This window comes from Xylocopa sonorina, chromosome 17 (genome assembly GCF_050948175.1).
Source record: "Xylocopa sonorina isolate GNS202 chromosome 17, iyXylSono1_principal, whole genome shotgun sequence".
NCBI lineage: Eukaryota > Metazoa > Arthropoda > Insecta > Hymenoptera > Apidae > Xylocopa > Xylocopa sonorina.
The window spans coordinates 1,984,499-2,008,683 of record NC_135209.1 but is presented as its reverse complement, the minus strand read 5'-3'; the positions used below and the strand labels follow the sequence as shown (position 1 = coordinate 2,008,683).

The window sequence follows — 24,185 nt, the reverse complement described above, 5'->3', positions numbered from 1 at the left end:
GGCAAGAGCTTACGCTTGAACGATATTTTGTTTAGTGTACGGTTGTTGGTTCGTTCACACGTTCGACGCGTTTATTAGACGAGAATTTACGTACTTTCCGCTGACTTGTATAAATTACAAACTGCGTTGTTATTGCATAATTCTTCTTTGATTAAGGCATTCAAATTTAGCTTCGTTCAAATGGAATCGAACGACAAACATTTCGTGATTTATTTTATTACTCTTCTTAATTTAGATCGTCCCACTACTAACTTTGATTTTTTTTTAGATGGTTTTGAAATATCTGGGGTTTCCTCTCTACGTATCTGTTATTCTTTTGAACAAAATTAGAAGGTTCGATATACTTTTTTTTCGTGAGATTAGTCTGCAAACAAACTGTTTCTTTATTTTAACTATTTTACATCTGATATTTACTAGTGTACAGATTATGTGTCGTTGTCCGAGGATATTAAAAATGTTAGAACAATTGCGTTGAGGATGGCAGTGCTGCAATTTAATACAGTGTCCATTATCGTTCTTGAAAAATGGAGATTGAAGTGACGTAAGTCGTTTATAACATCGTATGACCTGGCAGTTAAGTATCCATGTATAGTTATATCTTTTAGATTCTACTCTACTCCCTTTTCATTGTACTATTGTTTTTTATTATGCACTAGGTTCCAGATTAACCGAACATTAAATTTAAAATAAAGAAAGGTGAGTTTCATTGAATGAAGAATTAAAAAATTGTCAAATTTAATGGTATTACTTAAATTCTATAGCCTTAAATATATAGTAAGTATACAGGTAATGCAGTTATCAATGACAGAATTAACTTGCTGTGTCCTTTTCTTTATAACAAAATTAATTTATTGATTTTTTTTTTTGTAATCGTTCAACTCGATGATTGACTGATTTAATATATCTCGTATACACTTCAATACGTTCCCCGTTAACTTTATGATCCCATTTTGCAGTGTACTCAAAGGCCAAGAATTCCAATAACGAAGTGAATCGCTCAAGGACTCCGATCGATTCAAGGTATCTGAACACGTTCTCTTCTCATCGATCACGAGGAAGCAGAGAGTCATAATTCATTGATTGGGAAAGAGGATGTGTCTCAAGAGAGAAGCATTATGCTTCGTTGGATTGAAAACGTCGAATCAAGTGTAGCATTTCTGGTACCAAACAAATCGATTTATTTTCTTCAGTTAGGCATTCATCGTGTCGAATAAATACGTCGTTCGCTTCTCTAGAATGTTCTCGCGTATATTTCTGTGTTTATTTGTATGTTCATTGTTTTTTTTTTTTTTGTTTTTTTTTTAAAGAACTCGATTTAGGAAACGAGGAACCGTACTTTTTATTTTGTTTTGTTTCCGTGTTCTTTTCAAACTGTTAACGCGATCTTGTTGCGCGATTCGTTTAGATATTTACTTTTTCTATGTTTTTTTATTTTTTCATTTTTGTTTGTTTTTTTTTGTTTTGTTTTTTTTTTGTTTTGCTTTTAATTCGCAGGTTCAGCCTCCTCGTGCACGGTTTCGCCGCTTTCGGTAGTAGTTTCGCTTTTAGATCTGAAAGAAATCACCAGATAAGGGTATTTCGTGGCTGCTGGGAAGACAAGTACGAGAAATTAAAACAAGCGCAAGACAAAATTGATTAGTACAGACACATCTATTAGACACGCGAGGATCGAGTTAGAGCTGTTAGTATATATCGGGATCGATAGACTCAGATTCACTCATACCAATCTTCCCGTGGGAACTGTTAGGTGAAACGTTGGGGGTGGGCTGACCGATCGATAGACTATGAATTCGAAAGTTCGTCTTCAAAAAATTTAAAAGGGCATTGCTTTTCTCATATATAAAAACATATTTCGACAGATACCAGATGCACTTTCTAAAACATATGTTTAACCACTCTCTTTACGATTGGCAAACCTTACAGTAACTATTATGTAATACTATTTTTGTTCTGAAGTTTTAGTGGCAAAAGAAAACAAATAAAATTTCGAAATTGTTACATACAAATTTCAAGCGAGACGCCTTAATTTTGTGAACACTCGTGTTGCAGCAATTTTGTATATAATTTTAATTGAAAGTGCTACAATCATCTGAAAATTAGAACACGTGTACAGATTTCTTAGAAATGAAACGATTACTTTAGAATTTTGGAATCCAAAGTCGATCGTCCGGCCGTGTTAGTAAAAAGGGGGTAGTGGTAGTGAAAAAAAAGTTGGAAAGTACGAAAAAATCCTTTCCTGTATTGATCGATCTAAATATGCAATCGGGGAACCTCGTCTACGAGTTGTTCTTGCTTTTTTTTTCTACATTTGGGAGTAAAAAAAGAATATGCGTCGTGAGGGCATCGATGCTGCCGCACGTATAGATTTTTCCTTTGCTTTTTCTTGTCGCGTAAACAACGTTTTATTGCATGCAAGCCGTTTCCCATGCTATCCATTGATTCTTTTTTATTTTCCTGGGTCTAACTCCTTCTAATTAGGGTGTGTAAAGAAGCGAAGTGACGTTCGAATCATTTTCCCAGCTGTTCTCGTCGAAACTGTATTCTTTGCTGCCAATTGGAAGAAATTGCAAAAATGTTTCATACTCTTTCCTTTCCATTTTCTTTCTTTCCATCGAATCAGTGATGCGTACGCTCTCTCATTTCACTTCTTTCGACCCTCCATGTCTATATCATATTTCCCTCTAACTCTACCAAGTATAACGTTTCTATTTGTCTCGTGTGTGTTCTCGTATTTTTTTTTTTAAACCTTACAATTTAAAATACCACATTCTCGATACACTTCTACGATGGTACATTGCAAATATAGTTAACTGCGTTGAAGTCGAGTTGCGAGGATTGCAGTCTGACTTCAGGGAGAAGTAACTTCCTACCATTACCCGTGATTCGTCTGTTTGCAAACAGGATAACTACGGATCGCTGTTTAAGAAAAAAACCCTCGATCCTCGTCCTTTAGTTCGTTCGATCGTTTCTTTGTCGTTTCGCATGCGTAACTTGTTTCTTAGCCTTAGGTGATTTCACTATCGCGCGTCGAACCACAAAGACCATTTTTCCGTTCTCCTTGTATAATTGAATCTCGTTGGAAGGAATGTAGCGACAAGTACTTGTCAACGTTCTTCAAAAACGATTCTAAAATGTAATTATTTAATTTTGTGCACTACCAACACTGTGTGCTATCACTTTCCAATCCACTGTGTATTGCTTTCATTAGCTCGCCAGATCTCTTCCAACAAGCATCGCCGAGCGATCGTGTCTCGTAAGATTAGCATTCGAGAATTTCGTTTTTAAAATACTATGTTACGCGTAAATAATCTTGTACGTGTCTAGGAAGGTGAGCTCGAAATCCTGTGGCTCGACCGTGTCGGACAGTTTTATCATCATCTATTATCACACGATAATAGATTTATTGGAACGATTATCTATTCCTAAATATATGTATATATGTAAGTATAAGTATATATTGTCGGATAGTAAAGGATTCACTTGCTCGATGGCTACGCTCTTCCAAAAGGCGAGGGGTTGCGTACAGTGTCATAACTATTAAATGCTACTACCGGTCGTATTCTCACTAAAGGTATTCCCTTTTTCACTTCCTCCTCTTTCGTACGAGTAGGCACTTGGCTATGTTTCTGCGGTTCCTTGTAGTATCATAACTATTATGTCTATTGTACACACGACGGAGAGATTAACCGGTGGAGAAAAAACGGAAATTGCGTACAAAAGCTTCCCCTCTTCGTATCTTTTTTTTTTTTTCTTAATCCTCTTTGCGAGCTCGATCGTGCGATTTCTATATAAAATGCTCTACCATAATCGATGGCATCGATCCTCTAAAGCTGCATTAAACTGCGACTTTCTTCTTTTCTTTCTTTTGTTCTCGCATTTAATACTCTTCTATAGCAAAATGTATGAAAATCGTTCGAGCGAAATCTTACGATCGTTACTCCCTAATATTTCATTTTGTCTTTCTTCCTTTCACTCCCTTTCATACTCCTTCAGCACTCACTTTCGCTCTTTCATGCATGCACGCGCGTCGAAGCGTGTCCGTGTTTTCCTCCTTTCCTCTTCTGCCTTGCTTCTGCCTCGTTTTCTTCAGTGTTTTTTTTTTGGAACTTTCAATTAGCACCGTGTCTGTCGTGAATTTTAGTTCTCGAGAGTACGTTTCCTCTGTCACTCTTCGTTTCTCGCACGCATACGCCCTCGCATTCCCACACGCACACACATACACTCTCTCTCTCTCCCTCTCTCTCTTGTCAGGAAGCTTCCCTCGATTAACGACAATAGGGGAGTTGGACAAACGTTTTGACGCCGAACCTTCGTGTTTTCTTCCTCAATAATAGTAAGAACAACGTTAGAATTTGGAGAATTTTTAGGCGAAGAAACATGGAACGCCACAATGGATTGTTCACGACGAAAGACACCGAATTATACATGGCTTTAAACGAATTTCCATCTTAATTTCATTCGTTTGTTGAACTGTTACAAGCTTCCAGGTGTAACAGACTATATCGTCTGGTTTTACACAGTCAGAAAATAATTTTCTGATAACATTTACTAAAATAACTCTAACACTGATCAGATAGATATTTCCAATAGTGCTAGTAACAACATTAAAGTCGTATGATCTCTTGAACTCAAATTACTAACATTTCATACAATGTTAAAGTCGATTAATGCATTTTCTAAATCACGTGGAACTGGTATTCTGCATGAATCAAGAGATAAGTGCCTGGTCTGTTACAAAATTCTTATGTCACTAATATTTGAAATACTAAGCTCAAATTGGAATAATTCCAATTACATCAGAATTTTAATTCCAGTATTACACTACAATTGAAAGAAGTCTGTGCACTGTTGTCTACACACTGACACAACAAAGAAACATTTTCCTTATCCTACTCGAAAACCTTCAAATTGCTTCAAATAGAATTAATCACAACGTACAAATCATCTTCTAACGGCGTTGAACCGAACACCTGGAAGCCTTAAACGCAGCTCAGACTACAAAATCTCCAATTACAAAATATCCTTACTATAAGGTCAAAAAAGAAAATATAAAAAATATCGAATTCGTTGAATTCTCTAAATACGCTACTTGTTACTTTCGTTCAACGCGATGGCTTTATGCGAAGGCTAGCGAAATTGTGTCGCTCTTCTTGTTTCAAGAAGACCGTCTCCGCGCTGCTCTCACACCTTTTGACCGCTAATTTGTTCGAGCGCTTCGTTAAAAATCGTTAAAACGAAGAAAAGGGAACGCGTCTAACGATAATACATATAAACGTATAGATATATCTTAGACCAGGAATGAACAATCTTCTCTCGCCGCAGATCTAATCCAAAGATAACAAGAAGACAATGGAATCGAAGTGATAAAAAAAAAAAAAAAAAATCGCAGTGTCCTCTACGCAATCGTGGACGTTATCGCAAATTTTTTACAACCACTTCCATTCCATTACACTTTTTCTTTCAATTTAGATTCCCACTAATCGTTTCATTGGAGCAACAAGTGCAATAAGGATACAAAGTCATCTCTACGCTTTTTAAACCCTCATTTTAATTCATAAAAATGTTCAAACATTTAAATAATATCGATTCATATTTTTTAAATGTTTCTTTTCTTTTATAATAAATTACTTTCGCTGGTGTCCTTATTGTACCGTAAAACCTTGATCGTGGCTGTATTCTACTACTTAGAAATCGGTAACGACGAAACTTGTTTAGTTCCGCGGGTTGTTCACGCCTGTTCCACACGAAAATCAGGTAACAAGATAGAACGGTGCACATACACACATAGGTGAACTGTACCGACGAGAGAATACTGTATTTAACGTCGAATATGCTTTAACATCGCCTAAAATGGAACGTCTCGTCTTGGATGAAATGAGATGTACGCACTTGGTGCATCGTAGACACGCGGACGCGTACACGGTGAATGCAACGGGTATGCGAAAATTAATTCCCCTCGCACACGCATCGGATCGCGTTCCAATCGTCCACCTAAATAGCTAGCAACGTAGTACAAAAGTACAAAATACGTTCGTTCACGGGCACGCGCGTTTTCTTCGCGAAGAAACGAGGAGATCGACACGGACGGTCCCTCGTCTCGATCTCCTCTTCTCTTCCGTGGAACACGATCCTACGAAAACTCCTAGAATTTTCGACTGATCGTGACGGTTTACATAGAAGCTCAGCTTAAAAGTACAGGTTTCAATTCTCTTTTAAAAACATGTTACGCATTATTTTCTCATTTAAACTTCCGTCTGCTCGTAGAAACAATTAGGTGTACTCAGTCTTACCGCGATGCTCGGTGCGCTTTCAACGGTTCACCATTGAGCAAATTAGTTAGAATTCGTGTTTCAGAAAGAATTTACTAACGCGATCATGATACGGTTTTTGTTGTCGTAACATGTTACCCTGATTGAATCGATTTTCACCATCAGTTCTGATATCTGCACCCTGTAAACTGCACAGAAAGTATCAGTAACCGAGTGGATAACTTTCAAGTAGCCTTCGAATAAGCTGACAGGATTATCCTTGGTCATTGTACTTCGTTTTCAAACATGCGAGGAAGTTCCTACGAATCGTTGACTGCTATTCGAATTTAGTCAATCCAGTACTTGATGCAGTTGTACGTAACTAGATAGCAATTCTGATACTTAAAATATTGGTGCAAAGAGATGGGCGAATTCCGCTTCGAATAACAAATAGTAAATAACGAATAAAATCCGAGGATTTATTCTTAAACAACGTATAACGATATTATTTATAGAACAAATAAAAATTCGAAGCTCGAAGGAATAATGCCCAACTCTCGTTGATGCACTTATTCAAGACTGACGCTGAAAATCGATTCGCTGAAATATCAGACGCTTCTGTATGTACTAATTATGCACGACGATACACAAAATTCTTGTTGGCTTCTTTATCGTTTGGCACCCACATTGTCAATAGTTTAATCGCGCGCAACGAAAAAGCGGGAACCCAACACGCAGAACAGCATATGACGAGCACCGTAGCAAGTTAATCAAATCATATTCCTACGTTGCCGCTAATTTTACCCAACAAAATTCGTTAATTGTCGGTCTTCCGTATACCAAGCGTGTGTGTTCTTTCGTGTAAAAAGTTCTCTCAGCTACGCCATATACAAAATCGCTCGCGTTATAAATGATCATGAGATTTTTCCTTTATGAAATCGCGTGAGTTACTTACGAAGTGCACAAAATACCGAAGGCACCAGTTGCCATTATTAAATGAAATATTATCGGTGACTTGCGTTTCTTCAAGGAAGAGAGAAAGTCAAAATGGTTCGTTTTTTCCTTCTTTGTTTGTTTTTTTGCCTTTTTTTTTTACTCATAGCCCCAGGAACAAGCTTCGAACGAAACCGATGCGAGTTTGGTTTAAAACAAATAGCATTGAACTGTTTAAGAATGGGCCATGGTACGTCACAGGCATCGCTTATGCTAATTTCTAGTGCGTGACTTCACCCCGTCACAAATGTTCTATATAAGAATGAACTCTACTTCGATGACCAAGTTATTTATAAAAAACATTTATATAGTATGCTATATAAGTATAAAGATCGTTAACATTTCTCTACGCCTATCACGAATATATTCATTAAAATCTAGCAAGATGATCGAGTGGTTATAAACTTCTTAATGAATGATTTTGGTACCCTGGATAATTGCTAATAGTAGATCTAATTCAATCGAAGGTTAATTGTTTGAACAACTCAATGATACTGAAATCTGTTGTTAAAAACGTAAATATCACCAGCAAAGAAAATTAAATTATAGAAAAGAGAAAAAGAAAAACAGAAATCTAAATTTATTTAAGTGTTGTAAGAAATAAAAAAAAAAGAAGTAGTGAATTAATACTTTTAATTGCCTTTGTATTGATTATTACTTTCGAAAGTAAATAATCGATTTGCTCGTTGAAACGTCGTGCCACCTACTTCGTGTGTAATGTCTATAGTATACAAAGGGCCTACAGGTCATTACAATACACGAATAAGAAGACATTGACTCTTCACTTATTTGTAGATCTTTACGCGTGCTTTTTTTCTTCCCGTTAGCAGGACATGCCTCGTTATTGTTATCATTCAACTAAATGAAAAAAAGATACACTTTCTACTCTTAATTGAGGAGGGAAAAAAGTCACGAGGTAAAAATCCAACTTAATGCGGCTCTTACTCCATTATATAATCGGAAATACGAACACGAAATGATTCTATCCACTTCGTTAAAGTGCAACTTTCACGGAAACCTAACGAAAGGACTTTCAAAAAAATGTATACCTTCTAGTATACATGCTACGTACTCATATCGAGTGAATCACAATACAAAAATACAAATCGAAGATTTCCCTCTTCTCCTTCGTTTTCATTTATCATTGACTTCTCTGATCGTTCTTTCTTTTCCTCACCTTTAAATCGTGCAACAATGTCATTTACAAAATGCACTTCATTAGAATAAGTTACTTCTCTTTAACGTTCCTTTGATAATCAGCGTGTGTCTCTCCTTCTGCCGACTCAATTTATAGTCTCTTATCGATATAACGTTCCACGACGACTGTATGTGTGTAAAAGTGTGTTCTCTGTGTGTCTTACTTCAGATTATTTAACACCAAATACTTTTCCCTCTTAATTAATTACTCTCTCTCTCTTTTTTTTCGAAACGGCAATCAATGGCATGTGCAATGGAGCTGTTAATTATCATCGTGGTAAAAGTAACTATTCTCGAATGTGCGAATCACCTAGTATCACTGAGAACTCGATGGTCCATGTACACGTGTGTGACATAGAAAACAATTCGGTCCTAACCACGCATGTACAGATAGCCACAGATTGCTAGAATACCCCCACCAACAATTGCGGCACCTATGCCTATTGAAAGGGGCTTAAATAATGACCTCTTGAGCTTCTGCCATTCTTCAGTCTCCTTTTGTCGGCGCTTTATTTCTCGCACTTGTGCAGCCAAACGTTCCTTCTTCTCTTTGTTACGATGACGTACTTCGTTTTTCCTGTTTAAGCAACATAAATATTAAAGGATAAAGCAACATCGAAACATGTAAATGTAATCTATCTCATCATCATTCATATCCGACGCATTCATTTTCAATTAATAATTAATCAAGTATCCCTTCGAATCTTAAGAGATAGTTAACGTAGTTAAATATAAAATTTTAACAGAATTTGGTTATACAAGGAAAGCGTGAAAAATAATCCATTCGATTAAAGTAATTGACAGTGCACACAAATGACTCCCAAATGGACTTAAAAGTGTTAAATGACTTACACATCGGGACTGGACGGAGGACTAATTGTTTGTAATGAATTTTCACCGTCGCTGACAGTATCATTAGGCACTACAACACCATCAGAGTTCTGTTCGTGTAAATTATTTGTGATTAATGTAGAGTTCGCACCACTTTGTGGATTGGTGGTGGGTGCTTCTCTGTGAACTAACGGCTCCCTGGGCAACGGTTTATCGGGTGGTCCACTTAATTCGTCTGATATCAAAAATAAAAAAATAAATACTATATTTAAAAAATTACGAACTTCCATTAATTACTGACTACAGGCGTGTTTACCATTTTTTGTTACAGGATTTGAAGTTAAATTTGCCTCCCTGCTACGTGTTAAGGATTCACCTCGTGGAGGTGGCAAAGGAGGTGGTTCATCTTCGTCTTCGTTCGAACAATTACTAATGTTACTTACCAGATTGCAATGATTTGTTACTACTTCGTTATTAATATTCTGTAAATAGCACAAAAGTTAGTGACAGTCGAGGGTTACATCGCACCACAGTGGCACAATGTTATTAGAGTTAGTTTCACATCAGACACAGGATTCTACAAGGACAAACACAGATTGATTCAGTTAAAATCGATAAATAATAAAAATTATTGTAATATATACATCCTTTAAAATTTACGATATTTCCATATAACAATAATTTATGGGTAATTTCAGGCGACAGTTAGATGAATTACCCTATGTGTACATAAAACATACAATGAAAATATTTATTCGTTAAATTAATCCATAAGAAACTAATAACATTGTACCACTGTGAATTGGTATTAGTTACCACGTTGTTGGATGGCAACTGTTTCGCTCCTTCGATGATAGCAGCATATGAAAATCTCAGCTGATCCGGTGTTTGGATTAAACCCATCCTGTATCTCCTCAATTCTATCAATACTTCCCTAACATTCACGGAATTTAACCCATTTTCTTCAATCTATAACATAGTAAGAAGAATGTCTTTCTTATTGATAATAATGTCATTTAATATCTGACACGTATATAATGTGCTCACCAAAACAAGACACGTATCGACTAAGCAAAATGTTCCCGATCTTCCAATCCCTGCGGAACAGTGTACCACAGGTGGACCAACATTTTGATCTAACGCTTGGGACTGCCTAACATCCGTTAAAAAGCGTAGAAAAGCTGTCGGACTTTGTGGAACGCCAAAATCTGGCCAAGTGGTATAATGAAAATGTAATATTTCTCTACTTTCATTCGTTTCCAAATCGGTTAACCTGTGGAACAAATTACAAACAATGAAACAAGACGCCTCTTCGAATGCCTTAAGCGTATACAATTTAATCTTCTACGTTAGGCTCGTACTTTAACGTCCTAGTTGTGTAATCCGACGATTCTGTTTTGCTGATAAATGTTACTTTTATACCAACATCCTCAAAAACCATAGTATTAATTGCTGAATCGCCAAGAGGCCAATACTGATAACACTTAACGTGATTCTTCTCGATTATTTTGTTTAACATTAATACGGCTTTTGAATTTTGCTCCCATACCATTAGCCAAAAATGGCCAGCGGTATTTTCCAATGGTCCTTGCGTAAGTATGTATTGTCTATGGGCGCGATCTACCTACAATGAAAACACAGAATTGTCATTACACTCTTTTCGCTTAGAAACGGGATCGAAGCTGTCGTAATCAGCGATATTTACCTTTATGAGATTAGCATTAATATAATCACATGGACCTCTTTTAAGAACGATCCTACTTTGATCATATGGCAGAACATCTCTATAACGGTTCAGATTTTTGTTTTGCGGTTTCTTTGATTCGTTACACGTATACGTAAAATTGCTACATTCGTTACGTATGTGCTGGAAAAGGTAACGTTCCATCGATTAGAGACGCAGAGCAACGACAGCCTTTCATTCTGTTCGTTATGCGCATAATTTTTGCGTGCACGTTGGTAAACAAATCTCGTGTGTTCCTGGTTGTCAACACAAACCATTGGACACGTGTGTACGATTCATATACATTTTTGGACGGATCCATCGCGACCTTGGACAAGAAACTCATAATACACGCGCCTGTACGCGGCCAGCGAATTTTCCCATGAAAACCGCTTTCCGAGAAAGTAAAACGACACGGCCGTGGACATCGCGAGAAACAATCCGCGCATTGTACGTGCCAGCAGAAACGGGAACGTTCACAGGCGGACGTTCAGATAAAGAACAAACAACATCGCGAGGAAATTTGTCCGCCTGTTGTTATCGTATCGAATAACATCGTTCTGCGGTAAATCGAGTCTATTTATAGAGCATAAATTAATCGAGCACGTTGCTCGTCGAGCAACGAAGGCAAGAAGAAAAAAAAACAGGGATAGAAAAAAATCGCGAAGCGAGCTGAACGCGGACCAACGTGAAACGGTCCTCTCCGCTGAACGGACCAAATTCCGATAACAGGCCCGTGGGTGACATACACGTTACTGTTACACGGGTTTCCCACTCCCGACAGCGGGTGGACGACCGTTGAAAAAAGAAGGTCCGCGATCTCGCGGACAATGTGGCCCGCGTAATTAATCCGGATCGACGCGCGTTAACAGAAGGGTCTAGGAGGAGGAGCAGTATCAGCCACGCTCGCAGGATTTCGTAATTTCTGCATGATCGGCCGTGTCAGCGGAAAACAATTCCGTCGACGCGTTCGTGCGCTCGTTGGTCCCCTTCGCTCGGGAAAGCTGACGGTCTCTCGCTGAAACCGGAAGGAAAGACGCAAAAACGGAAGAAAGAGAGGAAAGGGGCGATAATCTGAGTACCTGATAGAGGGTCGGCCAGGCTCCCTCCGAGTTGATCTCGAGGTACTCGGTCTCTACGTTGCTGATGCTATGCTCGCGCGTCTCCTGGCTGGTCATTCTGTCGGCTCGTTCGCGACTCGGTCTCTCCGGCGCTCGAAAACGGCAAAACGAGACGAGGCACGCGAAGAGGCTGGGCCCCGGCCGTGCGCGATCTTGCTCTCTCTGTCTCCGAGAAAAAGGCGTCTCAGGCACGGAGCGGTGCCATGCGTGACGCGGATCCTTGCGAAGGGCAGCTCCCGCCGCACGGGAGACGGAAAACGCGCAACCACAGCTCTCGAGTCGGTGCCACTTACACCTTCGCTCTCTATCGTACACACTGCACCACTCACCGTCTTCCGACCACCACCGATCGCCTTATCCGCCGCTGCAACCAGCGCGAAATACGAGACAACGTGCTGACATCTTCGGGAAATCGGAGTTTCTCTAGCCGCCCTCCCCACCTTTCCTAGGTTTTTTTTTTATTACCGCCGAATGAGATCGGAGCAATGCCTCGTTGCCATCTTGCCACCGTCTGCACATGCGCCGCGATAAGCGCCAATTAAGATTTCGTTTCGCGGAATCGTGCTTTAAAGAGTAATTACGGGAATATTTCGGGGCCAGTTACTGGCCCAAACGTGGCCACCGCTTACGCTATCGTAAATCCGTGTGCACCTCTGCTCTTAACACGCATAGCATTTCTGCGAAAGTAATCATCACTCGCACTCTGGTATTTTTTGTTCATCTTTTTTTTATTAATAACTATGACACGATGAGAAACGTTTGTCATCGAGGAATAGAACAGAAAATGTACGTGTACCAATGGGAGTTTCGTTTGTAAGATATAAAATAGCTCTTGTGAAATCGTTGTGGAAAAGAAACTCAAATATTATTACATTTATAACGAAGATATCAACTACTATCATTAGTAGTGAATTGTACAAAATTATAAATTAAATAAATTAACTTCAAAATTATTCGTTACAAAATATCGATATTTACATACAATCTTACGTTACGAGAACGAACATTTCTGAGAAACTCTGACCGCGTATTTTCGCATCAGGAACTTATTCCATTTTTGAAATTTTTTCAGGTACTTTGTCATTTTTGTTCGTTTCGATGCTTCTCTTCTTAGCTGACTCTGCAGACCCCTTCTTCAGCCAAGAAGCCATAAAACTACTGGAGCTGTTTTTTTTCTCCTCCCTGTACATAATGGAATTACTGAATCAATAGTCTGGCGTGTCACTTCAAGGGATTAAAAGTTTATAATTTCACCAGCGAATTATTAATTGCACCATTTTATACACGCTTATATACGTATCTGTACGCACACTGGACTTCTCTCCTTCCTACAATCTTTACTTTTGCACAGTACATTGTTTACAAGAGTCGAGACTGTGTGCCAACTTAAATCACCATCTGATAATGTTAATTTGTTTAATTTGTCAACAGCTTCAGCTACCGACAGCTCTTCGTTTAGCCAAACCTGTTACGGAGAACATAAGTGTATCAAAAAATTCATTTCTCTTGAAAAGTATTGGAACATGGTAACACGGTAACAATCTTTAATAGATATTTGTTTCCTTACTCTGGCATTTTCCTCTTTGTTTAAAAATACAGGCACCCGATTATGCAACCAGGAGAGAACACTGTTTGCCTCGGTCGTAATTATCGTACAACTATGTATCACTTTACCCTGAAAACATGATTAATCCTAGTAGCTTCTTCTATTTAAATCTCACACGCACGGAAAATTCTACCGATTCCAATTACCTCAACAGTCTTGAACGTATTAAAAATCCCCGCCATTCTCAAAACTTTAAATCCTCTCCATCCGTCCTCCTCAGAGAACTCATCCTTCCACGTAGACGGATCATCTGCTTTAACTCCTTTCTCCTGCGCAGCATAAATATAGTAAGGCTGTTTTCCATCTTTCTTCGTCTTCCCAGCTTTCCATTCGTAGTACCCTTCGCAGATCACAATACACCTCTGCCCTTTGCGAAGTGGCCCACTGTACAATTTCGAATTGCCAATATTCTCGAGACGCGCGTTATGCGTCGACAAATTGTGCTTCCTGTAATCACCCTGAAACATCAACAATTTTTCTGCACTCATGCATCATCAAAATGAAACAAAAACGAGTAAGATATCGATATCTCGTAAAGTATTGCGATAGCCGTTTAAATTGTTTAATTAAATACCAACCACGTGACAGCGCTCTCCCCCACTCCTCCAACTCGAAGGCTATAAAACGCCAGTCAACCTAACATTGTTTGTAAACACCAACCTCGTGCCAGGGTGGGATCATGCTCCACATCATGGCGCAAAGAACTCTCTCGTCTTCGTTGCCAAAGTGTGAGCCAGCAACCATGCACGGAAGAGCGTCCTTAGGCCCAATATTGGCTGATGGAACGTATTCAACATCACTTTTGGTCCACGCGGTGGTGCGTCGTTTGCCGGTTGCATCCTCGTAGTTGCAAGCACGACGCAAGGTATCCGGATTTAGGGTGCTGTAAAAATGTTCGTAAGTTTCTTTTGCAGCTTGAGAATCGCGTGTCACGAATTAATTATCGAAATTACGTGATTAGGTTACTCACCAAGCCGTTCGACCGCACATGGTTCACACGCCGCTCCGTGCACTTATCCGGCGCCAACTTCGATGCTTTATCTCGGACGGTAATTCATGGATCTTCATAAGAAGATTCGCAATTTGTGGTCTCTTAAAATGATCGATTGTTGTGTGCAGGCGCAGCTTCGAACGTGGCCACTGCAGCGCCCCTTTAATTCCTTCTTTAGGGTAATAGAAGAAGGTCGTTCGATTTTGCGAGTTACACCTTCGTTCAATTTTAGTCATGGGCTGCTGCTGATTGTGTGGCTATCGTGGATGTAGAAAAAATGCAATCGTTTTATTTGTTGTTTTTATATCTCTTCGAGCGAGGAGTATATTTATTTTATGATAGAATATCTATGGACTTTATGGTTACTTGACTTGCTGCCGATAGAGGTAGACAGTTGTTCCTGGTTTCGATGGATCTGTAATTGGTAATAACATTTGTTGTATGGCAACTAGTTAAATGGTTAGTATTTAAATTAACTTTTAGTTAGTTAAATTAATAAACGAACAATACGTAACAGAAAAAAACATAGTATTAAGTTTATTTTATTTAAAGTGGAAAAATAATTAGGTTCTTGACTAATTGGTATTTGTTTAGCCGCCAGTGGGAGCTTCATATATTTTCAAAGGATACTAACCCTTCGTATTTAAATACTGGATCAACGAAGATTAAAATACTGAACAGTAAAGTACAAGTTTCTTTTATATTTGATAGAATTAAAAGTAGTATGTCGTTTTATTATATTTCTGGGAAGGATATATTTGCCAACCTGACATTTTCAAAGAGTAAAAATGAAGTGCAATGTATTGCTAAGTCATTCATCAAAACGTTCATTTGATCTTCTCAGAAAATGACTAAAAGTTTTCTGTTTGTATTGTTTTGTGTTAGATAAACTTTGGTCTGGGAAGATTCCAATTCAAAGAACTTTTCGAGAATTATTCGAAACAAGAGAGGTCAGATCATAGCAAGCAGTCACTCTGAACTCGAAGAACTTTGTCATAGTTTCTGCAGATTCGATAAATGTTTTCACCCTCTTTTTTAAAGACCTGGACGGCGAGTTTCGACGGAAAAAAGTGGTAATATGTGTAAAATTTTCGTAGTCAATATGATTTTTCTCGTCACTCGTTTCTCGTCATTGTAGCACTTAACATTAAAGGACTCATTTAACACAAGTTAGCACACGATACATGGGTTCAATAATAGTTCTGTGATAATGTGAACAATACTGACACTGATGCAAACAAATTTCGAGCGTAACGACTTTCTTAATCTTGTATAACATCAATCAATGCCAACTCTGGTATATTTAATTTTGTATGGCTTCTTATATGGGCAATGGAACGTGATGAAGCATTTCACTATTTCATCCAGTCGTGCATTTCGTTTTCATCCGCACGCGGGTGCAATTACTCAAATACGTGCAATAATTCGTCCAATACTTTTTTCTCGCGAAGATCCTCGCCCATCTTTACGCATACGCTGTCTGCAAAGAGAAATCGCGAAAGGGAACAATCGCTTTTCTCGCTGAGTTCATTAGCGCCGCAAATTAGTGGCTATACCTTAACAAGCGTTTCGTGCCAGTATTTTCTAGTGGCAAAATGCACCGAGTTCGTTCAGCGAGCATTCATGATGCGTCTATACGCGTATAAAAGGAATGTGTCCCTCCTTCTCGACCCGTCGCTCATTGTTCAGCCCCGTGGGTGCGGTTTCATTCCGCATTTCGATAGAATTCAATTCCTCGCGGCGATTTCCCGCTTTTATTTTCCACCCCCGTCCAAGAAGGTACGTCTCGATTTCATTTTTTAGAAAGCAAACATAAACGCGCGATAATAGCTGGGCTTCTTTTACACTTCGATACCACCCGATTTCTACATCCAATGGCTCGCTCTACATCTTTTTTTTCCAATCCACGGATTCGTTTATTACCATTTATTAATGCATACTCTTCTCATCGATATTTGTGTGGCTTATCCGAGATTTTTGACAATCGTAGCGTCGCGTCAGCTTCCTCGTTCATTTTTCGCTTTTTAGGCTGCAATTTTTTTTATCGTCTCGACTCGTTTGTACATCTTTTTGGGGGCTATTTTAACCGGTCCCACGTGGGCCATTAACATTCCAGGATACTCGTAGATAAAGCACGATGGTTTCGTGGGGCGCTCCCGGACCCTGTCTCATCCTCGTATAAAATCCTGTTCTATCTCTCCCGAATTCCTGAACGCCACCTCATCACGGTTCATTGTCATGTTGATGTCATGTCGGGAACGAGGCATGTCTACGCATTGATTCGCGCGGATCAGAAATGTATGCGCGTGCACTTTTGCCGGTTTAAACCCACGGCTTCAATCAGCAAGTAATAAGAGCCCCAGCACGCTCGACACAATTTGTAAATTATAATACAAGCAAAAACGAGAAGCATTGCCCGATCGTTTTTGCTCCTCAGGGAAATTTTACATTCCTTTTCAATTATTCGAACTTAATTTAAATAATATTCGTTCCTCCTCAGAGAAATTTTATATTCCTTTCAGATTAGTCCAACTTAATTTAAATAATATTTGAGGAATACCTTTGAGGTTTAATTTAATGTGTGACGGTGCTAATCAAAAATAGCTGTTCCCTATTAACGTTCAATTAGAGTGCTAATCGGGACTGAATATTCACAATGATTCATCATAGACACATATTGCGAAATATAGCCATGGTATTACTATATACAATTTGAGTAACAACTTCTAAGTATTAACAAGGACAAATCGTTATAGGAAATATGATTCGACGAATAGAGGCGAAAATAATATTTCTTTGAAATCGAATGCAATGATAAAAGTATACAAATAATAATAAATTGCGACGAAACAATTAGTTTTTAATTTGTCGAGGTGAAAATACTTGGTAGAATGACAAAGTTAGATGGTTAAGGATTTTTCTCGATATTCTAGACAAACTGTAAGTAATAAGAAGATGATTGTTTTTTGTATTATCAAGCACTCATAGAAGAACTAACTGAACAGATGAATTTTTCATATTCTTATTACTTGAAGAAAAAAAGAAATTTTAAGTATGAAAAAAAATCACCAAGTTTGGAAAGCTGTAGAAAAAACAATTATTTATTTTTTTAATACTTTGCTCATTCAATAGCTTCGTTATATCACGAAGAATAGACCTGCAAAATTTGGTTAAAATCGACTCAATAGTTTTGGAAAAACATGTACCGTTGTATTGGTAAATTAAAGAGGAAGTCGGGCAATGTAGTTGACCCCCTCAAGCTTCAATCTCCGCTCCCAAGCTTTTTCCTCTCCAATTGCAATTTTCGCTATAATTTCTATTAAACTAAAATTAATTAACTGATCATATATTCTCACCAAAAAAAAGGAAACTATATTTATTTTTCCATCTTGTAGGAATTTCCCATCGTTTCAAAGAAATACTCGCCTGCCGATCTTCGCTTCCTGTTTACGTCCAGCTGTAAAACGATCGATAAATCGACGAACGATTAAAGTGCACCGACTAACATCAGTAACAACGCGTTATCTTCGCTGGCGATGGAATTTCTCGTGCTTGGACGGGTTGGTCCTTTTGTGCTCGCCGACTTAGACGATTTCGAGAGACCGGTTTCATCTGCAGGTATCCGCGAACCTGGCGGCGTTTTCCCCACCCCTGCGACCGTTAACGACTCTCGACGAGAACAAAGTCGAGGAGACAGATGAGACAAGAGACTGGTGCGTTCCGTTCGAACGGGAAAGAATCATAATTTCCATCGAACCGGTCGTAGGTGGTGTCGTCTCATTAAAGGCGGAGGAAGTGATCGTGGATGAATGAACGGCGCGCGTTCGTGTGGGCAGCTGGCGATTGCCCCGACGTCCAGCTCGAACGAAAGTGAAATGTTCCGCTCGCGCTTGATAATAAATTGTCTCGATCCTTTCTTCTTATCTGGAGCGTAATAGCGGCTTTGTGATTGAAAAATTTCTATCGTGCCACGGTATCGGCCTGGTCTGGAAAAGATCGCGTGTTTTTCAATATTTTATCTATTTAGTTTATTGAGATAAAACGAGGAGGCTGACGTAAGCTAGTGAAAAGTGCTAAGCGAGCGTAGAGCGATGCGCAGAGTGTGTGCCTTAAAAATGTGAGACAATCGACCATCGTTTAATGCACCAGCGCGAATTGCCACGCTAATGGAAATTATGTATTCGTTCGTTCGCGTCTGAATTTCCTGGTTGCCTGTACCACTGAGATAGATCGAATTTTAGGCGTCACCTGTCTTGTACTTGAACCTTCGTAAGAGTTGTAGGTCTGCGATATTTTCCTAGATATCGCAGTTACGCGAATAAATAAAAACACGTAATCGTGCCAGTTGATATCGCAATCAAGGTAAAGATCAGTCTACTCGAGGTGTTCTAGCGTGACACACGATCCAAGTTATCCGATTCTGAACTTGGTAATCGTTTACTTTGTTTTTCATGCGACCTAGATGCAATCCAGTATGAATGAACTCTGCTTAGAAGTTCCTGAAACTTAAATGCTTAGGTGAGAACAAATATTACACAATTTAATGATCCCAATAGGTTTGATACTTCTTACACCTGCAACAAGAAGCTTATTCGATAAACCTTCAATGTTTTGAGACTGTAGACGCAAATTAAAAAAAAAAATAATTTTATTCTGTAAGTTTGTAACGTTCATCCGAGATATTAAGAGTCAACTGATTAGAACAAATCGTTTTTAGCAGATCATCGTCTAATTTAGAGCAAGCGTCAATGTGTTAAAGAAAAACAATGCATACTCATCGTAGTCATCGCCGTAAAATGTAAAAGAGAAGAATATCGAAAGAAAAGATGTAATAAGTCTGCAAGAAATCGCTCAAGGTAAACGTCAACCGGTAGGCTTGACCGATTCCCCTTCTTCTTTCACCCTTTTTCTCGCTATGACAACTTCCTTCATCGAGCCTCCTGAAACGCCAGTGAACGACGTGAAAGTGAGGGGACAGTGGTGCTCAGATACTAAAAAAAAAGGGAGCTAAGTTTTTTCTCAGTTTCGTAATCGAAAACTAACCAGTCTTAAATTAAATATTTGGAAGAATGACTTGTATTTTAGTGGTCAGTACTTTGATCCATTTTGATTGGTAATTTAAATGTGAAGGGTCAGTATCTCTTGAAAATATGTGAAGCCGCCACTGGCAGCTAAAGTAAGTACCAATTAGTCGAAAACGTAATTATTTTTCGACTTAGAATAGAACGAGTTTAATGCTATGTTCTTTTCTGCTTTATATTGTCCATTTATTAATTTAACTAATTAATTTAATTTATACTGATCGCTTAATATTTTTTTACTGACCATTTTGGCAATAAAACTGATAGTCATTTAATTTGTAAAAAGATTTCTTGCAACTGTAAAAACATTCTGTATATTTATAAAGCTGTGTAAATGATGTAACAAGGAAAATGGAAGACGACACTTGCGTACATTTATTACTCAATAAAACATTTCTGATGTCATAATTGCTGTATAAAAAATATTACGTAAACAATTTTGCTAATTGTTCCAAGAATCAACATAAATTAACAGTTGACATGTGCCCACTTGTTGACTACGTGTTTATCTCATAAACAACTTTTGTGCGACTTTTTTATTGCTTACGGCGATGCATATTTGTATGTCCAGCTGTTTAGTTTTTAGTATATAAAAAAAAAAAATCATAAATTACTTACCCAATACGGATTTTTATTATCAACAATTGTCATAAATTGTGCAATTAAATTTGTGCTTTGACAAACGTATACATATGACATACTGTTCTACTGCAAATGATTGAAATTATGTAAGTACAAAACTAATTAGAAACCATTACGTTTAAAATAAAAGCAAAGCATAATGCAACCTTTCATTCACTGATAGAACTAATAAGTTTCCTCACTGCGTTAATTTAAACGTTCTGAGGTCCATTGGGACATTGAAATCCACTTCTATATAATTATATAATCTCGACGATGACTTAAAATTACAAAGCGCTTACTTACACCTACATTAAGTATTTAAAAAAATTAGAACAAGCTTCAGAGAACTTTTTAGAGACTCAGTGAACAAATGGTTAAACCACTTTTCGTTTTATTGACCGTAGCGGTCGTTATTCTTTTTTATTTTTTACCAAATCGTAGAATCTCTAGTTCGAAGGAGCGTTCCTCAGAATGTATCGTACCTTCGTCCTTACCTGAGCCACGGACTCGTTCTGTTTGAGGCCCGCTGACACCTGGTGCGCCACGACTTTGGTGAACAGTTTGGTGGGGTCTCGAGAGCCTCGTCGAGACGCGCGAAACCGGAGACTTCAGTTGTCACCGCGGCATCAGCGAAGTAACAACGTGTTATTTATCTTTTCACAGTCAGTTTGAAATTATTCTCGAGCCTGTCGTTAATTCCAGACAAAAAAATTTCGCGGCGCACGAATAAAATTTCCATCGACAATCCCTTCGATCCAACCTTCAACAAGTGGTCTCCTCTACGTGCTACTTTTTTACACTGCATCAGAAGTACTCTACGATCGGTGTCACGAGACATCCACCTTTAAAGGAAGTTCGTTTTCCAGCGTTGGATTTTCTGTGGCTCGCTGTTTCAACGCGCAACGTTCAGGAGTAAACAGTGAAGAGGAACAACATAGAACTGATTATGTAACGCCACGCACAGTGAATTCCAATTGTATTTTTTAGTCGAAACGAACGGTTCGCGCGAGCTGCGTAACGAATTTCGAAGGAATCGACACCTGTGGATGAAACTGATGAGAATCGACGGAGGATGTTCCACGGCTCTCCAGCGACGATTATGCGATTCCTAGGTATTTATGCTGGCAATTTCTCCTTCGTTTCACTCTCGTTCGGCTGATAAATTGGAATTGAATATGCTCGCGTCGCTTAAACGTTCGTGCGCACCAGATTTAGTCAGCAGCTGTACGTGAGTCGTAAATGAAAAACAGAAACATTTGTCTTGCGCGATGATAACAGCACAATAAACGTATAAAAACGAAGGCCTCTGTATCGAGAAGCGTCTGATTAAGATTTTTATTTGATCTCTTCTCGACAAAAGAGACCAACAGTTTCACTCTGTTTTAATTTTGTCATCGTTTAAGAGAAACCTGACAGAAACGTATTGCAGAATTTTTATATTTACCTTGTTTAAATCGTTCAACGTTAAGGGATGCGTTATTTTTAAGGAAAATGTAGTTGTACACTTTTTAAAGGTTTGTTAAAACTCCAATTGCGATCTGGCAAGCGTTTGGGTGGACGACACGTGGTGAAGATGCTCGTTGCGCGTTTATAAGCGTTCAAAAGCTGAAGACGGGGATCCTTCCGGTGATATTGCCTCTTTTTAAAGCTCATTTGGAATAAGTGACGTTGGACAATAGCGCGCGAAACGGTGCGATATCGCAGTTTCAGGCCTCGCATAAGTGTCGCGCGTTCGTGAACCCTGGGAACCGTTTTGTAACTGGAGAATTTAATTAGAATAACCGCAAGTCGCACGTCCTGAATGTTTCTCGCGTGGTCGTACAGAATTGTCGCCTTAAAGTGTTTTTGGAACGCGTCGAATTTTCCATTCATTTTCGATTATTCGATTAAAATACGTAGAAAAACAACAACAATGCGTACGCAACTTAATTAAGAATTACAATTTGCTTTTTGGTTGCATGGTCGATGCCAGAGGAACACAGATAATTTTCTAAATAAATTATCCTCTCAATTAGACATTGATAAGTATCTTATTTTATTCTGATCATGATATACACACATACATAGCCGTACCAATTATGGACGCAGTAGATTGAATTTTAGTAAACGCAATTGTTAAATCAGACACGCAATGTTCATCGACGTGATCTCAATCACGGGGATACTTCGAATTAATTGGTACACATTTACTGTAATTTAACATACTATGATGTTACATTTATCTTGGAGAAAGTCTAAGCTTGAGATATTTGATAAAAAAAGATATTTACTGTCTGGTAATAATTTCTTAATTTACTTTGTGGTATGCTTTAAATCAAATCGACAAAATAATTTATTGCTTTATTCTGTTAGCATATTATTGAAAATCCAAACACGTATTATCACGTACAGTCAATAGCGAGAAAAATCTATCCAATATAATTAATTAATTCTCTTTCTGTTAATATTATTTTCTGACAAAGTAGTCAAAATTATAACATGCAATAGTTAAGTAACTCAATTTCGTAGAGAAAATAGTAAATAATAGTAATAAAATAGTAACTTTATTCTGATAGCATATTATTGAAAATCCAAACACGTATTATCACGTACAGTCAATAGCGAGAAAAATCTATCCAATGTAATTAATTAATTCTCTTTCTGTTAATATTATTTTCTGACAAAGTACTCAAAATTATAGCATGCAATAGTTAAGTAACTCAATTTCGTAGAGAAAATAGTAAATGTAGGATAAAAAAGTTTATAAACAAATATTGAATCTATAACGGAAGGATTCTACGCAGAAAACAAGTTCATGTTGCTTCAGTAAGCGGTTACGCAATTTTAGCAATTTTTTGTTTTACTCATAGTTGGCAACACTACATTTTGGCAGGCGTGCATCCGTAATACCACGTAATGCACAAATAGAAGCGTGATGGGTTTATCTCGTTTCCTATAATTAAGCGCGCGAAGTCTAGTCACGTAATTTTTACATGAAGATCGACGGGAATGCGTAAACTTTATGTGATCATGTAGCGAGCTAAAAAAAGAAGCAGATTTGTTGCGCAGTAGATAAATCGAAGGAAATATCTGGAAATGGTTGATAGAGACTCCACTTGATACAGTCTTATTCAGAGCATTTTTGTGCTTTAAATGTTAGCTAAGTTTTCCTTGTTATTATTTATCTTGCAATTCACACGAAACTAAAGTGATCAGATGTGAGACTGACGCAAACATTAAGTAATTAAAACCTCGACGTAGCAATTAAAGGTATTATTTCCAAACTATGAATCTTTTTCAATAATTCATCATTTTCTGATTGCTACAATATTCCTCGCAATTATTAAAGAAATTCCACTTCTTTCGCAATATATTCTTCAACATTTCTAAGTCCATCCAATATCAACTCGAACATCGACTTTGCAAAAAATGTAAATAATTAACGAACACACAGTTGTTTCTTTCCAAAACGCAAAGTATTGCCCAAGTGGGACGAGAAACCCAAATGTGGGACGTCTGGTCACTTTACGTGAAACGTAAATCTATTTTGAACAGTTCTCTTTAAGATCACGAGATACGAACTATTGTTGCATATCGAATGATTTAATTGGTTCTCGAACATGCCACGTTAGCTTGTTAATCATCGTAATTCCGTAGACGTTCAGGAATTTTCTGGAGTGCAGTAAACTACCGGTCACGGTGACGTGGCTGTGAGAGCCGCATAAAGAGGCTTAATGGAGAAATGACTTATTTCCAGCCGTAACCCGAACACCGGCCTGGGCATAGGTAGG

The 24,185-nt window shown here is 38.2% G+C and overlaps 2 protein-coding genes across 6 annotated transcripts; both read right to left on the bottom strand.

The window, feature by feature from the left end:
• Window positions 1–1,154: 1,154 nt before the first annotated feature.
• LOC143431371 (tyrosine-protein phosphatase non-receptor type 2-like) lies at window positions 1,155–12,315 on the bottom strand. Of its 4 annotated transcripts, none has more exons than XR_013102703.1 (9): window positions 12,075–12,315; window positions 10,975–11,136; window positions 10,631–10,893; window positions 10,317–10,542; window positions 10,086–10,238; window positions 9,586–9,751; window positions 9,291–9,504; window positions 8,749–9,015; window positions 1,155–1,550 (listed from the first exon to the last, which is right to left on the bottom strand). XR_013102703.1 is itself a non-coding variant. In XM_076908050.1 (9 exons), exons 1-9 carry the CDS (start codon window positions 12,168–12,170, stop codon window positions 1,484–1,486), a joined length of 1,458 nt encoding a protein of 485 aa, XP_076764165.1. In that variant the 5' UTR covers window positions 12,171–12,315; the 3' UTR covers window positions 1,155–1,483. The 4 variants fall into 4 exon arrangements, 3 of the variants coding, with proteins under 3 accessions (XP_076764165.1, XP_076764163.1, XP_076764164.1); XM_076908050.1 differs by having other exon boundaries at window positions 8,905–9,015; XM_076908048.1 differs by lacking the exon at window positions 1,155–1,550 and having other exon boundaries at window positions 7,858–9,015.
• An 829-nt stretch (window positions 12,316–13,144) lies between these two features.
• LOC143431255 (abasic site processing protein HMCES-like) lies at window positions 13,145–14,734 on the bottom strand. 2 transcript variants are annotated; one of them, XM_076907841.1, is made up of 6 exons: window positions 14,690–14,734; window positions 14,380–14,602; window positions 13,866–14,177; window positions 13,681–13,788; window positions 13,424–13,578; window positions 13,145–13,295 (listed from the first exon to the last, which is right to left on the bottom strand). In XM_076907841.1, the coding sequence occupies exons 1-6, from the start codon at window positions 14,707–14,709 to the stop codon at window positions 13,160–13,162; spliced, it is 954 nt and encodes a 317-aa protein (XP_076763956.1). In that variant the 5' UTR covers window positions 14,710–14,734; the 3' UTR covers window positions 13,145–13,159. The 2 variants fall into 2 exon arrangements, with proteins under 2 accessions (XP_076763956.1, XP_076763957.1); XM_076907842.1 differs by having other exon boundaries at window positions 13,216–13,337.
• Between the last annotated feature and the right edge of the window lie 9,451 nt (window positions 14,735–24,185).